The sequence below is a fragment of the Scardinius erythrophthalmus genome (assembly GCF_964197995.2).
Source record: "Scardinius erythrophthalmus genome assembly, chromosome: 7".
Lineage (NCBI taxonomy): Eukaryota > Metazoa > Chordata > Actinopteri > Cypriniformes > Leuciscidae > Scardinius > Scardinius erythrophthalmus.
In genome coordinates, this window is record NC_138227.1 from 29,974,919 (window position 1) to 29,990,582 (window position 15,664).

A 15,664-nucleotide genomic window follows, 5' to 3' on the forward strand; every position below is an offset into this window, starting at 1 on the left:
TCCTCTCCTCTCCTCTCCTCTCCTCTCCTCTCCTCTCCTCTCCTCTCCTCTCCTCTCCTCTCCTCTCCTCTCCTCTCCTCTCCTCTCCTCTCCTCTTCTCTTCTCTTCTCTTCTCTTCTCTTCTCTTCTCTTCTCTTCTCTTCTCTTCTCTTCTCTTCTCTTCTCTTCTCTTCTCTTCTCTTCTCTTCTCTTCTCTTCTCTTCTCACGCTCTCTGTTATATAAGCGACTGTGCTGAACACCCACCTGAAGGTCTTGCTGAATGTGACTGCAGGACATTATGCAACTGCTTTCCTCTGTACAAAATCAACCTTTTGAGAATTGTGCACACACACACACACACACACACACACACACACACACACACACACACACACACACACACACACACACACACACACACACACACACACACACACACACACACACACACACACACACAACTAAGTGCCCGACCTGAACCCTTACCATAAACCTACTATTAACCTAATTATAACTTTATCCTTAAAACCAGGTCTTGTCATGTCACTACATAAAATGACACTACATTTATATATATATATATATATGTTTCACACAAAGTTACATTGAACTCAGTCGATTTGTTATGTCAGGTAAGAGGCTCATGCTGCCTAATTGGTTGTTTAGAAAGGTAAATGAGAAATATGCATTTACTATAGTGTACTTTTATCTGTGATGCAGTGTCTCATCAGATAAAATCAAACAACTTGTGAAAATATTGTCCTTCTGAATCACCATTCTGTGCTTTAATGTGTGTTTGTGTCCAGACGTTTTGTATCAAGAGTACCGTGACACCTCTAAGCAGCAGGAGATCGAGCAGCGTCGACAGAGAGATGGGCTCCCGACTGCAGGGTCAGGGGTCACGGCTGCGCCTGCGTTGCAGCTGCAGTTGAGGAACAGCATGCATTCACTGAGCCTCTGGCAAAACCTGGAGGCTGTGAAGGAGAGTGGACACCTGAAGACCCTGGAGCCAAAGGAGATTATACTGCAGGAGGTGGGACACATGCTTTGAAGCAGAAATGGTGGCAGGTGGAGCTGGGGGAGGTGCACTGCAGGACTAGTTTACAGCGAACACTGAATCAGACTATTTAAATGTTGAACTGACAGCAATAGCAGTACACATCAAATGAATGTGTCTCTGTCTCTTTCCGTAGGCCATGTTTGAACTGGTGACCTCTGAGGCGTCGTACTACAAAAGCCTGGAGCTTCTGGAGACCCACTTTCTGCGCAACCCTGTGCTTGTCAACACCTTGAGTCAGTCTGACATGCACTTCCTGTTCTCAAACATTGAGGACATCATGAAGGCAAGCGAAAGGTGTGTGTTTGTGAGGGAATGTATGCAGTTGTTGTTCAATTTCATACGCTTGTGGTTTCCGATTATCAGTCTTGTTATATTTAATGCTTGTATTTTATGAAGGAGGCCAACAGGACAACAGTGTTTTGCAAATTTACCTAGAACACAGTGGCTTTTTCTCATTATAAAATGAATCAGTTATAAATGACTGCATCAGTTCAATTTTAGCAAATTATTATGTATTTTATTTTGAAATGTGCAAAAAGCAGCCAAAATATATCAGGGGAAATCAAGAATATATAATCATAACAATATTTTATCATAATTATGATTATTATTATTATATTTAGATTAAAAATATATATATTTTAAAAATATATTTTTGTAGACATACAAAAACAGCCCAAAACGTATCAGGAGAATATATTTATTTATATATAAATCAAAATGTTTGTCCAAAGTATGTTTCATAATATATTCATAATCTATGTTAAAATATATCTGTTTTGAATACTATTAGTAATTTATGTATTAATAGTTTATTAATATATATTTTAATATTATATATTAAAGGTATAGCGGAGGATTTTTTACTTCCGGGTGGAGGTGATATACTATTGGTCCTCCTAATTGTCAATCATTCTGGTGAATCAATCAAACGTTTCAAAAAGTGGAGAGGGCGGGTCTTATCTAAAATTCGGAAAGATCCTCCGCTATACCTTTAATATTGTATATAAACAGTTTATTAATTATTATTATTTTTATTTAGATTTTAAATCAAATATATATCCAAAATATGTTTTTCTATATAAAATATGTAATTTCTATATATTATATGTTTGTTAATTTATATATTAATAGTTTATTATTTTATTTTAAATCAAAATATGTCCAAAATATATTTTAAAAATACATTTTCTATATATTTTCTATAAATATTATATAAAAAACCCTATAAAAAAAGCAAAATAATCAGAAAAATATATTTGTAATATTTGCTAAAATATATCTGTTATGAATACATTTATTAATTTATTTATTTTTTGTTAATTAATGTATATTTTAATAGTTTATTTATTTATTTTAAATAAAAAATATGAGTCCAAAATATATTTTAAAAATACATTTTCGATATATTTTATATAAATATAAAAAAAACCTGCAAAATAATATGTCAGGAAAATTTATAAAATATATTAATAGTATTTGCTAAAATATGTCTTTTGAATATATTCAGTAATTTATATATTATTTGTTTATTAATTAATTTATAGTTTAAATCAAATATATATATCCAAAATATGTTTAAAAAAAAAAAAATTCCATGTGTACTCACATAATATGACATCTGCCTTTTTTAATCCAATAAGTATTTTTCTAATGCGTGGAAGTAGTTGATGTTTCAAACTTGTTTTGCCTCACATAATGGTCAATGTTAATTTAATTTCCATTGAAATACAGTACATACATTTGCTTCAATAAGATTTCAGAAGTGAAACTTCCTCCCATTCACCTTGATACCCATTATTGCCCACAGGCTAAAATTAAAGTGTTGGTGCGATTTGATACAGTCAGTCAGTCAGCTTTATAGCATGCAAATCCACCCACTAATGCGATGATTCATGCGCATGATTCAGGAGCAACTCTGCCCTTCCAAACCTGCTCTCGTACAGTGTGAAACATTGGATTACAAGATTGATTTGAGTTTCTTTCTTATATAAGATGTGTTTGTTAGTGTACAGCTAAACTAAAGCTATTGGACCCAAGTTAAAGTTTCTTGCAAGAGCAATGTTTGATTTCTGTAGCCACTAGAACCAGTAAACAAAATTGCACAAGTATATACCATTTCCAGTGGACTTTCACAGTACATATACAAGCAAGCATTTTCAGTTAAGATTGTTTGAGTTTGTGACAGTTCTCTGTTGACTCTTTAATTTTAAGAAAAGGAATGTGAGTCTGAAGTCGCCACAACAGTTTTGAAATGTATATTGCAACTGAAGTAGGCTACATTGCGGACACAAAATGGGACTTAACCATGATGTTGCTGTCTCGATGATGACCTCATGCTTCCCTCAGGTTCCTCATGGATCTGGAGCACAGGATCGAAGAGTCCATCCTGATCTCAGACGTGTGCGACATTGTTTGTTATCACGCTGTTAACCACTTCCAAGTCTTCATCAGCTACGTCATCAACCAGGCGTACCAGGAGAAGAACTACCGACGGATACTGTAAGAACATTTCTTACCTGTGAATAAGAAAAATGGGAAAGATTTAGTGTAATTCAGTCATTTGTTTAAGGGCAAATATGTCAGGGCGCCTATTTCAGTGATATCTGTCAGGTTGGAAGCACGTTTTTGGCGTGCTTATCTAAAAAAATCATTGGTTACACTTTTATTTTGATAGTCTGCTTTAGACTAACTAGAAGTCTCTTTGCAGCTTCGTCAACTTAGGCCGTTTACACCTAGTATTAAGATCACAAGTGGACAACGCTAAATAATACAGGTGTAAACGGGGTCTAAAATGTTTTGAGCTTGTCCACTTTCAACAACCTCCAGAAGTAGTAGAAAACGCATTTGACCGGACTGCTTTCATAGTGTAAACGTTCATGTGGTCGAATGTGTTCAAACAGCCACAAAAGACGCCTACTCTCCGCCTACTGACCTAGTGCATAAACATTATGAGAAGCGAACTAGCCAGACGGAATTTAAACTTTGACCCTGGATTGGTTTGAAGATGAAAAACATACCAAGCACAATGTTCTCTCACCATTCCTGATTTCTAACACACACTCACAGTGTGTTCTTATGGTTATCAGAGCAGAAACTAAAGCTGCTGCTCTCCATGTGTTTTCCTTCGTTTCTGGTCGCGTTTATGTAAACTGCGTGAGCTTATTTCATCCATTAGATAGAAAGATCTGAAAAAGCCTATAGATTTACCCGGCCATAGACCCTCACCTCGAAGAAATCAGGACAGAAGTGGTTAAAAGAGGACAAAAGAGACGGATTTAAACATCAGGAGTAAACGGGAATGTGTCTCCCTCATCTGCTTGTGATCTGATCGACCAAAACACATCTTAATACCAGTAGAATATGAATATGTAGTTACTTAAAGTAGACTATTAAAATAAAGTGTTACCCAATCATCTTATGGATACAAAATATATGTATGTGAATGCATAACTGGTCAATTTTGATATCTTGGTCTATTTTGCTTCTATAACATGTCTTTCAGACTAGTGGATAGAAAACATCCAGTTCACATTTTAGTGTTTTTTTTTTATTACACTTCATCTATTTGCATCTGTCGATTTCATATATTTAAAGGCAGTGGCACTTTTCTGAAGGGATTTGCTCATATATAATTTGCCTGATTTATTTAAAGTCGTCATGAAAGAGAAGATGGTCTTTTATTCCCTATTGTGATGGGAAAAAAGTGGCTTCTTGAACAAGAAAACATGCAGGGCTGGACTTTTTGTCTTTCGAGAGTGTGCATTTGATTTTGTCCTTCGGGAATTGATTGGATGGTTGTGTTTCGCTATTGGTGGATCTCCTGTGAGTCACAGGTTGTCCTGACCTCATGCCAGTAAACACATCATCAGAGAGATGACGTGAAAAGAGATAATCAAAATCCCCTCAGTAAAAACCTCCGGTCAATTTTAACATTGAGCTAATTTTTTTTGTACATTTGGAGTGCTGTCAATACAGAGAACAACGACAAAAATCGGTGTTGCCTACACCGAGTTATTCTATTTTTAAAATTTGCACCCTGTTGACTTCAATAGGGCAAGTACTAAACCTGCTTTTAGCCTCTTAACATCCTTGATGTGTCATTACAAGTGCAGAGAAAATGTGAGTGATTCCTTCTGAGTGAACACGAGTGAATCTGACTGCAGTAGATGTGAAAGATATGTATAAAAATGATGTTATTTAAGCCAGCGCAAATACCTGTGTTTACATCCTGTTTTCTGTTGAAGTCCAAAGTAGTCGATTGCCGAGTTCACGCGCATGATCATAGGTAACTAAACCTATGCACGTGAACTCGGCAATCGACTACTTTGGACAACACCGATTTTTGTCGTTGTTCTCTGTATTGACAGCACTCCAAATGTACAAAAAAATTAGCTCAATGTTAAAATTGACCGGAGTTCTCCTTTAACTCAGATATGTCAGCAGAATAAAACAATAATTTTGAACCTGACTTTATCCAAAGTTCAGACTGCTGTTCTGAAACCTAAGCAAATTAGAGCATATTTAATTAGATAACGCATCATTTGCATATCCGAACACTTATAATACAAAACAATTGTTTTTGTTCTGTGATTAGTCAATGCATAGTTAATGTTTCCCCTATTCACCTGTGGTGTTTAACCTTAACAAGAGTTCATTGGTTGAACAGATTCATTAGAGAGACAATGCTGATCAACCAACTAAATTTGACTGATGAACCTCCACTAAATCAACATGCAGATTCATTCTGGTCTGAAATGCATTCTTTGTCTTTCTGCGTGTTAAGCTTTGGAATGAAAGAGTGTTTCTTTGTTTGTGGCGTGACGGAAACATTGTATGTGACGTTGTATGTGATGTCTCTATAATTAAACGTGACAGTGACTTGACTTGTGTGGTGGGTGTGGCTCATTCAAGAAACAACAACAGAAACTCATCGATGTTCCCACGATTACTTCACTTAGTGATATTCCATGACACTGTAGCCTACATTTATTACAGTGATAGTTCGAACCAAAAAAGAAAAGACTTCATCATTTACTCACCTCCATGTTGTTCCAAACCGTTTTAGTCTACTGATTTTCTTCTGTGAAAGAAGAAAGTGGTTTTTAATATCATTAATATACATGATATTCATTCTCTGTTAGCTTTGTGTGAGTTTAGTGATTGTGCATGTGTAAATGGGAGGGACAGTTGTGTGTTTTTGTTGTGTAAATCATCAAGTCTGGATGCATGTTGACCAGCTGTCTACCTGGATCCTCGCCTGAGGCTTCAGTCCTCGCTGTCTTGTGATGTATTGTGTGAGGGTTTGTGTAACTGATTTCATTTGTGTGCGTTTGTAAGCCTTGTAAAGCTCATGGGACATTCTGCCCACAGGCCCAGGGAGTTTTAGTTCTTTCCATTCTTGTTAAGATTAGGGTTAAATCCAACCTGTGTGTGTGTGTGTGTGTGTGTGTGTGTGTGTGTGTGTGTGTGTGTGTGTGTGTGTGTGTGTGTGTGTGTGTGTGTGTGTGTGTTACGGCCAAAACAACAGCTAGGTTGTGCATCAAAAACAAGCATGTTTTGTTGTTTTTAAACCACACAGGTTCATAAAGTCTAACCTCATACTCCGTCTTCCTGCTTTGTGACCTAGTTAAGTTCATTTCAAATAGTTCATTGTGTTGTCCTAGAGGCGATAATCATACTAAATACATTTTTTTTACAACAATTAAGCCTATTTTTATCTTTAAGCAATATAATGCAAAATGAAGAATAATTTGTTTAATGGAAATGCTGCTATAAACTTAATTTCTCATGCATAACCAATCTGGGGTGCGTTTCCCAAAACCATAGTTGCTAACTAAGTTAGCAACTTTGTTGGTTGCAATGCAAATTCCCATTGCCAACCAACTAAGTTGCTAACAGGTTAGCAACTATGGTTTTGGGAAACGCACCCCTGCATTGCTAAACTTAATTCTACAGGCAGCTTGATTGATAGGCCACCTGCTGGACAACAGGCTAAACTGCACATATTTGTCAAAAATCTAAGTGAAATATTAGGCTGTGTTTGTAATATCATACTAACATGCTACTATCTCTGCATTGTGCTGTCCATAGTTTCTGTATGCAAAGAATGACCTAGCACTTTTGGCAAAATCAGAATCTATAGTAATGTATCCCACAATGCAATGTGTGTCATACTTGACCTTCCATTTGAACTGTGCTAAAAGGAAATAAGTTTAAATGAGTCACAAATGAGAGGGTTTTGTTTTTAAACAGTAGGCAATATACAGTATTTGTGCTGTATATATACGCCAGCGGTCAGCCTCAGGCCATTGAACATGACACTTGCTGAAACTGAAATGTGCATTTATGCAAATTATCTTAGTGATATAAAGAGCATACTGTAGTTTGCATCAAGTTGATGATCTTATTACTGTAAATCATAACCATTTCTGATTCCTTGGCTGTTTCACTTTTGGTTGTGGACTGTAAAAGTGGTTTAATACAACCCTTTGTTCTACATGTCAAGTTCTATGATTATGACAAACCGCCAAATGCAAGCAGCTTCATATGACCGCAGTTCAGCAGAAAGGTGTTGTGTCTCAGGAGAAAATGAGTCTGGTTGTTTATAATACCACAACAGGACGCGTGATCTGAAGCCTTGTGTTACAGTTATGAAAGTAGTGATGCATCAGGTTAAAGCTTTAGTGGTTTGTTCAAATCAAGCAAGTAACATTACATTTTCGTAATAATATTTTAGCAGTAAAGATGTGTGATGTGTGAAACCAAAATGGTTCTTCTATATGGTATCGCTGTGAAAACCCTCTTTTGGAAACTTTTTTTTGTAACTTCCCCTGCCTCAAATGCATACTTTCTTAAAAATTATTTTATATTGTGTTTTGGCAGTATGCGGTGAGGTAATGTAACGTAACATTATTACCGTATTATTACCGTATCCCTTATTTTTTAACAAATCTCAACAACAAAGCATCGCTTATTTTGGTAGTTTGTATTTTAGCTAGTTGCATTTTTTGAGTGGCTTGCTCATCATTGCCTCTGTGTTTCGCAGTCACACACACTCTTCATGTCGGCTATTTTTGCGTTAACGCAATTGTACACAAATGTCAGGAGTGTGTCTGTATATCTTTCAGACAAGAAAACGCTCTTTTCCGAGAGAAAATATCCATCCTGGAGAATCAGCCGAAAGTGAAGGGCCTCTCGTTCACCTCCTTCCTCATCCTCCCCTTCCAGCGAATCACACGACTCAAGCTACTTGTTCAGGTAAGCGGCAGCCAATCAGACATCTCGAATAACTTGCGTAGGAATGAATAAGCCAATCAAATGTCTCAGAATTGGCTCAGTCTGTCTCAGAAATCTGGCACTTTTAACAATTTTTAAACTCCATGAATATTGTAAATTGTTCTGAATGAATACTGGTTCATATGGAAGCTTGTGTCCGCCACAGAATAAAACATTTTAAGAGATAATTGCGACTTTTTATCTCACAATTGCGAGTTTACATCTCGCAATTCTGACTTTATTTCTCAGAATTTCGAGATATAAAGTCAGAATTGCGTGAAATAAAGTCGCAATTGCGTGTTATAAAGTCAGAATTCTGACTTTTTTTCTCGCAATTGCGACTTTATATCACGCAATTCTGACTTTATATCTCACAATTCTGACTTTATAACAAGCAATTGCGACTTTATTTCACGCAATTCTGACTTTATATCTCACAATTCTGACTTTATAACAAGCAATTGCGACTTTATATCACGCAATTCTGACTTTATATCTCACAATTCGGACTTTATAACAAGCAATTGCGACTTTATTTCACGCAATTGCGACTTTATTTCACGCAATTCTGACTTTATATCTCGCAATTTTGACTTTATAACACGCAATTGGGAGATATAAAGTCAGAATTGCATGATATAAAGTCGCAATTGCGTGTTATAAAGTCAGAATTGTGAGCTAAACTATTCTGAGGTAAAAAACAAAAAGTCTTTTTTTTCCCCTTAGAATTGGACTTTATATCGCACAATTGTGAGTTTATATCTCACAATTCTGAGAAAATGTCAGAATTGTGTGATATAAACTCGCAATTGCGTGTTATAAAGCCAGAATTGCGTGAAATAAAGTCGCAATTGTGAGAAAAAAAGTCTGAATTCTGACTTTATAACATGCAATTGTGACTTTATTTCACGCAATTGCGACTTTATATCTCTCAATTACGACTTTATATCTCGCAATTCTGACTTTATAACACGCAATTACGACTTTATTTCACGCAATTCTGACTTTGTATCTCGCAATTCTGAGAAATAAAGTCAGAATTGCAAGATGTAAACTCGCAATTGTGAGATAAAAAGTCGCAATTATCATTTAAATTTTTTTATTTTGTGGCGGAAAGAAGCTTCCATAGGTTCATTTGTACATTATTTATAAAAACATTGACAGCATTACTTTTGAATGCACTTATTGAGTTAGTAAATGTGGTCTATATCAAAACTGCTTCTTTGTGTTCCAGAATATTCTGAAGAAGGTGGAGGAAAACTCTGACAGAGAAAAGACGGCCATATTAGCACATCAAGAGTTGGAAAGGGTAAGTGTGTTTTGATTTCAGGGTGTGGTAATGAGCCTCATTGTCTCTGGACTTTCACCTGTCAAGCACACCTTGCCCTGTTGTCCGCGTTGCCATGGTTACCGTGCCACACCTCTCGTAGCTGCAGAAACACCCTCAACGTGACTTTAACAGCTGTTATTAATTATTTTTCTTTAAATATCTTAAAGCGAATAATGCTGGGATCATGTGATGTTGGAATTAAACTGCAATTCAAGTTCTCAAACTCAAATTTGTTTTATGGAAACAATCATAATGCCAAAATGTATCCATGTGGGGCTTTGATGTGGTTGTTGACAGGAAATACATCATCACTAAATTAATTAACAATAAAAGGCTTTTGTTAAATATTTCACAACAAAAAGTGCACCAATGACCACTTGATATAATAAAACGCCATACAATAAATAGAAATACAACACGTGCAAAGGTATCGGACTACCTTTAACAGGTAAAGCTGCTGTCATTTTGGTGTGGTTGGTTTGTCATCAAACATTTTCTCTAATCATATGATTCAGATATACTCTCGAACAGTTATTATTCAATAAAACCTGCTCAATATCCCAGAGGTCATCTGCGGTTTGCACGTTTATAAAGATTTGTTAAATCTTTGTAAACAAACAGCTTATACTTGAACTCCTAGTTGGGGTGAAACTTGTGTTATTTAGTCAAACTTGTTCTTGTGTGTGGGAGTTTGTTATTTTAACAGCGATGAGAGCATTTCTGAGGAAATAGTAAAACCTGATGAACTGGAGATATTCCCTCAATGAAATCAGTTTTAAAATGGGCTAAATAATGGTCAGTTTTCATATCGAACAACACCTGTTGTATTTCAAGGCTAGGGTGAGTGGTTGGGTTGGTGTAGATGCTTGTAATTGGCTCATGTTCAAATAGAAGTGAATAGGAAATCCCCACAAAGATATAAATGCAGGTGTGTGTGTGTCATTGTGGTTCTCAGATTGTGAAGGAGTGCAATGAAGGTGTGAGGAAGATGAGTCGCACTGAGGAGCTGATCAGCATCGAGAAAACGCTTGAATTCAAGTCAAAGGTACACAAAAGAAGTCAAATGATTCATTGTGAAGATGTTGTGTCATAACAAGCTCTGTTCACCCAAACATGCAATCATATTGAATGTTGACTGAATACTAAGTATCAAAAAAATTATTATTATTTTTTACAAGAGTAGCACCATGCACTAAAATCTAAGTTATCTGAAGGCAGAAAATATGTTAAAAAAAGATGATTGGAGCAGGTTTTACAAGAAAATACTATTTCAGTCTAAAAATGTCACATTTCTTTGTAATTATGTGTGAAATTTACTAGCAAAAGTGAATATTGTTTCAAACCAAATCCTACACCAAATTTATTTTTTAGTGTAGCATTTCTAATGTTAATCGTCTCGTTTTATTGTACATTATTTCAGCTGTTTTCTTTCAACAGTTCAGTTTGACCCAATGTGACTACTATTTACAGTACTGTAGCTGCGACTTTTTTTCCGTAAAATAAAAGCTGTATGTGAGGAACGGACTGAAACTGAAGTCATTATGCACTGAAAATCTCTTGTGCGGTAGCTCTAAAGTAGATCTCATTTGCATGCGCTTATTGAAACGGTGCATCTCATTCAATTATGAAACATATGAGACCCAATGGCATATGTTAATGTCAAACTTTGTGCAACACATTTTCACATCTTGAATGACATTTGAGGGCTGGAGTATAACTCTTTTTAGAGGTTGAGGTCTGTCTTTTTAGACATGCATGTTCATGCTATAAAAAACAATCAAGGCGAACATTCTGCGAACATCTCATTAACATCTTCAGAGTTTGAAGAAGCACAAAGGTGTGTAAATGACCACATAAATTAAAAATGTATTTGGGTCACACTTTAGTTTAGGGTCCAATTCTCACTATTAACTAGCATGCATTTTACTAGGATGTTTATTAGTATACTATAAAGCACATATGCATCCCTCAATTCTACCCAATAACTTAACATCTACCATACTAACTATTAATAAGCAGTAATTTATTGAGGCAGAAGTCATAGTAAATAGTTAGTAAATAGAGAATTGGACCCTAAACTAAAGTGTGACCAAAAATTGTGTCCACTATCCCTTTAATTGTTGCAAGAGTCCTTGGTAAGAAGTGTTTACTTGTGTATCAGAGCGAAGCTCATCTTCATAAGCCCATAAAGAGCAGCTGTCTTCTCCTGTTTTCAGTCCGTGCCGGTGATTTCTCACTCTCGCTGGCTGCTGAAGAAGGGTGAGGTGCAGCAGATGTCTGGACCCAAGAGCACTAGGACCATGCGCAGCCGCAAGCTCTACCACCCCATTTACCTGTTCCTGTTCAATAACCTGCTGCTCATCACCAAACGCAGCTCCAGGTCTGTGAGACGCCATCAGCTCAACCTGTAATGTCATCATTCGCTCAATGCCAATGTTGAAATCTACAGAGATTAAATGCAATTTACCGACACCGAAGGAGATGAAAATGAAAGAAACAGTTGTTTTACACAGAGATGGCATCCTTTGAAATATGCAGGGAAAAACACAGATATAGCTTAATGTCCATTGATTTGTTGATATTGTCAAAAGAAGACTGCTGAAATGGCTCAAAATGGCTGAATATTGTCTGATTGATGGACATGTTTCTTGGGTATTCTATGTTTGTTTTTGCTGTATTAATGTTTACTGCACGTGTGTTTCAGTGGAGAGAAGTACCAGGTCCTGGACTCTTGCAGTCGCTCCATGCTGAGGACTGAAGACCTGGAGGATCAGGGTCAGATGCTGGCCTCAGTGTTTGTGCTGAAACTGCTGGAGAACCAGGAGGACCGAGAAGTCAGCTACATGCTCAAGAGTGAAAGCATGTGAGAACACAGTCCTAAGCCATTATCTCAGAGATTACAGCACGTTTGCTTTGTGCACTAATGGCGCTCTGAATGTTTACAGAAGCGATAAACTGCGCTGGATATACGCTTTGACTCCAAACCGCCGTACGAGATTCCTCTCTACCAGCACTCACCAGCCAGGTACATCACATATGTGTCTTGGCACTATGCCATGGGCTCTATTCTAGTTTTCTAGTCACACTAGTTAGCTCCGCCCACAGCAAACTGTCATTGGCCCAAAACGTCCCGATAATAGAGGCATGTTTTAATTTAATTTAATTTTTAAAAAAAGTTGTTTACATTATGTTATATAAATAAATAATATAAAATTATATGTACTGTGTGTTTTATTTAAAATATTAAATAAATAATAATATTGTAGATAATATTTAATGATAATATTTAAAACAAATAATATATTAATAATATAATGTATTATGTTTATTTTATTTATAATTATCTAAAATAATTTAATCTAAAATAAAAAGTATAATAATAATTAGTGTAATATTATGAAATAAATAATGTAATGATTATAAATCATATTTACTTATTCATAATATAAAATACTTAATATAATAATACAATAAAAAAATTCTAGTATTATATATATATATATATATTTATCTGTCATAAGTTGAGTTAGTGTAAAATTATAAAATAATTAATGCAATAATACATGATATATATTTAATTTAATTTATTTTATTTTTAATCTGTCGTGACTCATGAGTTGAATTAGTGTGTTATACGGTATATATAATATTCTTATTTATAAAATAATTGATGTATAAGATGTATACATGATGTATAATATTTAATAAAAAAATAATATAATATATTTATTTTGTTTATATTATAAAATAATGTAATATAATAATAATATTTTTATTTTTTATTTTAATCTGTCATGAGTTGAATTAGTCTAATTAATGCTGTGCTCAGTATGATTGATTGTTTTTGCTGGTGTACGTCAGATTCTCAGCAGGTTCAGTGTATCCAGTCGTACTCCTCTCAGGAACCGGATGAGCTCTCTGTAGAAATGGCTGATGTGCTTCACATTCTGGAGTGTACAGATGATGGTAAGAAATCAAAAAACACATCGACACACACACTAGGCATCCTGAAAAATCTGTCAATGTTTACGTAAAAGTCTCTCAATAAGCCATCCAGCTTCATCGGTCTTTGCTGTTTTTGGCAAGACTAGATCTGCATCTGTCAAGTCTGATCATCAGCCGTCAGTTGTATAAACTAGTCACTCACTATGTTGCTTCCTGTCGTCTGTTGTTTTTACTATATTTGTGGCATGTCCTTCCTGTTTTTTCTTCTCTCTGAACCTCGATTGCATGTTCGTCTCTTTCCCTCAGGCTGGATGTTTGGTGAAAGGTTGCACGATGGAGAGAGAGGATGGTTCCCCTCACGCGTGGTGGAGAAGATCATGAGCGCAGAAATTCGGGCTCAGAACCTCAAAGAGTGTCAGCGTATCCAGCAAGCTCAGGAAGGAGCGCAGGGGTCCCGGGCCGCCTCCAGGGGGCGCCGGCCAGTCAAAAGCCCCCAGTACACTCCCACCTGGACTGACCTGTAGAAATAACATCACATGACCACCACCACCATTCGTTCTCCTTATTCCTGACCCGGAACTAAGTGACGTCACCTAGATGTACGGTGGACTGATAGTCATTCTGTGTCCAGTGTTTTATATTGAGTACGTGAGTCACACTGAGGACTCGACAGGGTCGTGGAACAGATCTTGCACTATAAGCACTTGTGTTTTTGAATCGCTGCTTCCATACAGTCCTAACGCGCTGTTAGCATGAAGGATTTCAACTTCCGCAATCACACACAGGGGACCACTTTTTCTGACGTCGACGCATATGAGCTGAAGGAAAAAAGCAAAATGCTACGTCAGGACTTTTGTAAAGTCATAATGCTTCTCTTGAAAAGGAATGTATTAATGTGCATGGTCACACCTTTTACTGACAATACAGGTTTGTGTTTTTAAACTAACCTCTGAGGACAAAGAGGATGTACTGTATGTACCTCTCATCCACTTGAAGAACAAAAAAAAGAAAAAAATAAGAGAGAAAATGAACAAAGTTATTCATCTGCACATATCTGGAGTTTTGAATGAGATTTTTGTTTCATGTCCTTAAACGTGAAACATGGAAGTAAAAAATGCAGATGAAGAACACTGAGGCGGTTTTTGCACGTGCTGCATGAAACACGTACACACACACACACACTAAACAAATGTTTTTCCTACGCAAACACACTACACACACGAGAGTAATCTTGTTAAACCAGACTAACACCATGTCCTAACCAGATGCGACACGGGAACTTTTCAGCAACAAGCCATTTGTTCACACCGAAAGCGAAAATGCTCAGTGACGTCACGTGACACAGTGATGTTTAATATATCAACCAATCACCTTTTAGATACAGACATAACTCAAGTCTCGTTATACAGTTAAAAAAAAGATGATCACCTGTTTGTTAACTCTTGAATGCACAACTAATTAAAAAAATCAAATATATACTGTACATTGCAACGTCGTCCACAATTATCAAGAGTCTGTGCGCTACAATATAATTATATATCATTTTATTTTTAAAGACCTTTTTTGAAGTCTGTTAGGCTATTGGAATGTAATCTTTTTTGAGATTTCGGGCTTTGGTCCACAAATGTATGGCTGCATCCAAAATCACATGCTTCCCTACTATAGATAGATTTCCGATGACGTCACATTTCTCCCGCAACTCCTTACGGCGCCATCTTGTGTGTCAAGCGTTTGTGTTACGGAGCATGATAATATCCTGAATCGGCATTATTCTGAACATGAAAATCATACTATTATTCTCCGTTTGGCTGGAGTTAATGTTCAGTGCTGCTTTTGTGAACATTTAGAGGTTTTGTGCTCTGGAGATGTGACACTTTATCTAATCATTTCCACGATGGGCTAGCTAAATGCGCTAACGTTAGCTCTCATCGGCTGTCAAATCGCTGTACCCAGGCGGCTACTATCGACACAGCCCTTGAGAGGTGTTGGCTGGGCAGAAGCACACTCTGACGATTGTCCACCTTCATCACTTTCTCTGTGGCCACAGCTGGTCGAGCCAGAGGCAAAGGCT

At 36.5% G+C, this 15,664-nt stretch overlaps 1 protein-coding gene across 1 annotated transcript in view; it reads left to right on the forward strand.

Annotated features, from left to right (window-relative positions):
* The window catches only part of ngef (neuronal guanine nucleotide exchange factor), a 33,548-nt gene extending 18,903 nt beyond the window's left edge, over positions 1-14,645 (forward strand). Inside the window, exons 6-16 of the mRNA XM_081370191.1 lie at positions 787-1,013; positions 1,174-1,334; positions 3,390-3,542; positions 8,171-8,300; positions 9,553-9,627; positions 10,604-10,693; positions 11,865-12,028; positions 12,353-12,511; positions 12,594-12,673; positions 13,510-13,614; positions 13,900-14,645. Of these exons, the coding sequence (XP_081226317.1) occupies positions 787-1,013; positions 1,174-1,334; positions 3,390-3,542; positions 8,171-8,300; positions 9,553-9,627; positions 10,604-10,693; positions 11,865-12,028; positions 12,353-12,511; positions 12,594-12,673; positions 13,510-13,614; positions 13,900-14,117 (1,562 nt within the window). The 3' untranslated portion in view covers positions 14,118-14,645. The remainder of the gene's footprint in view (positions 1-786; positions 1,014-1,173; positions 1,335-3,389; positions 3,543-8,170; positions 8,301-9,552; positions 9,628-10,603; positions 10,694-11,864; positions 12,029-12,352; positions 12,512-12,593; positions 12,674-13,509; positions 13,615-13,899) is intronic.
* Positions 14,646-15,664: the final 1,019 nt, after the last annotated feature.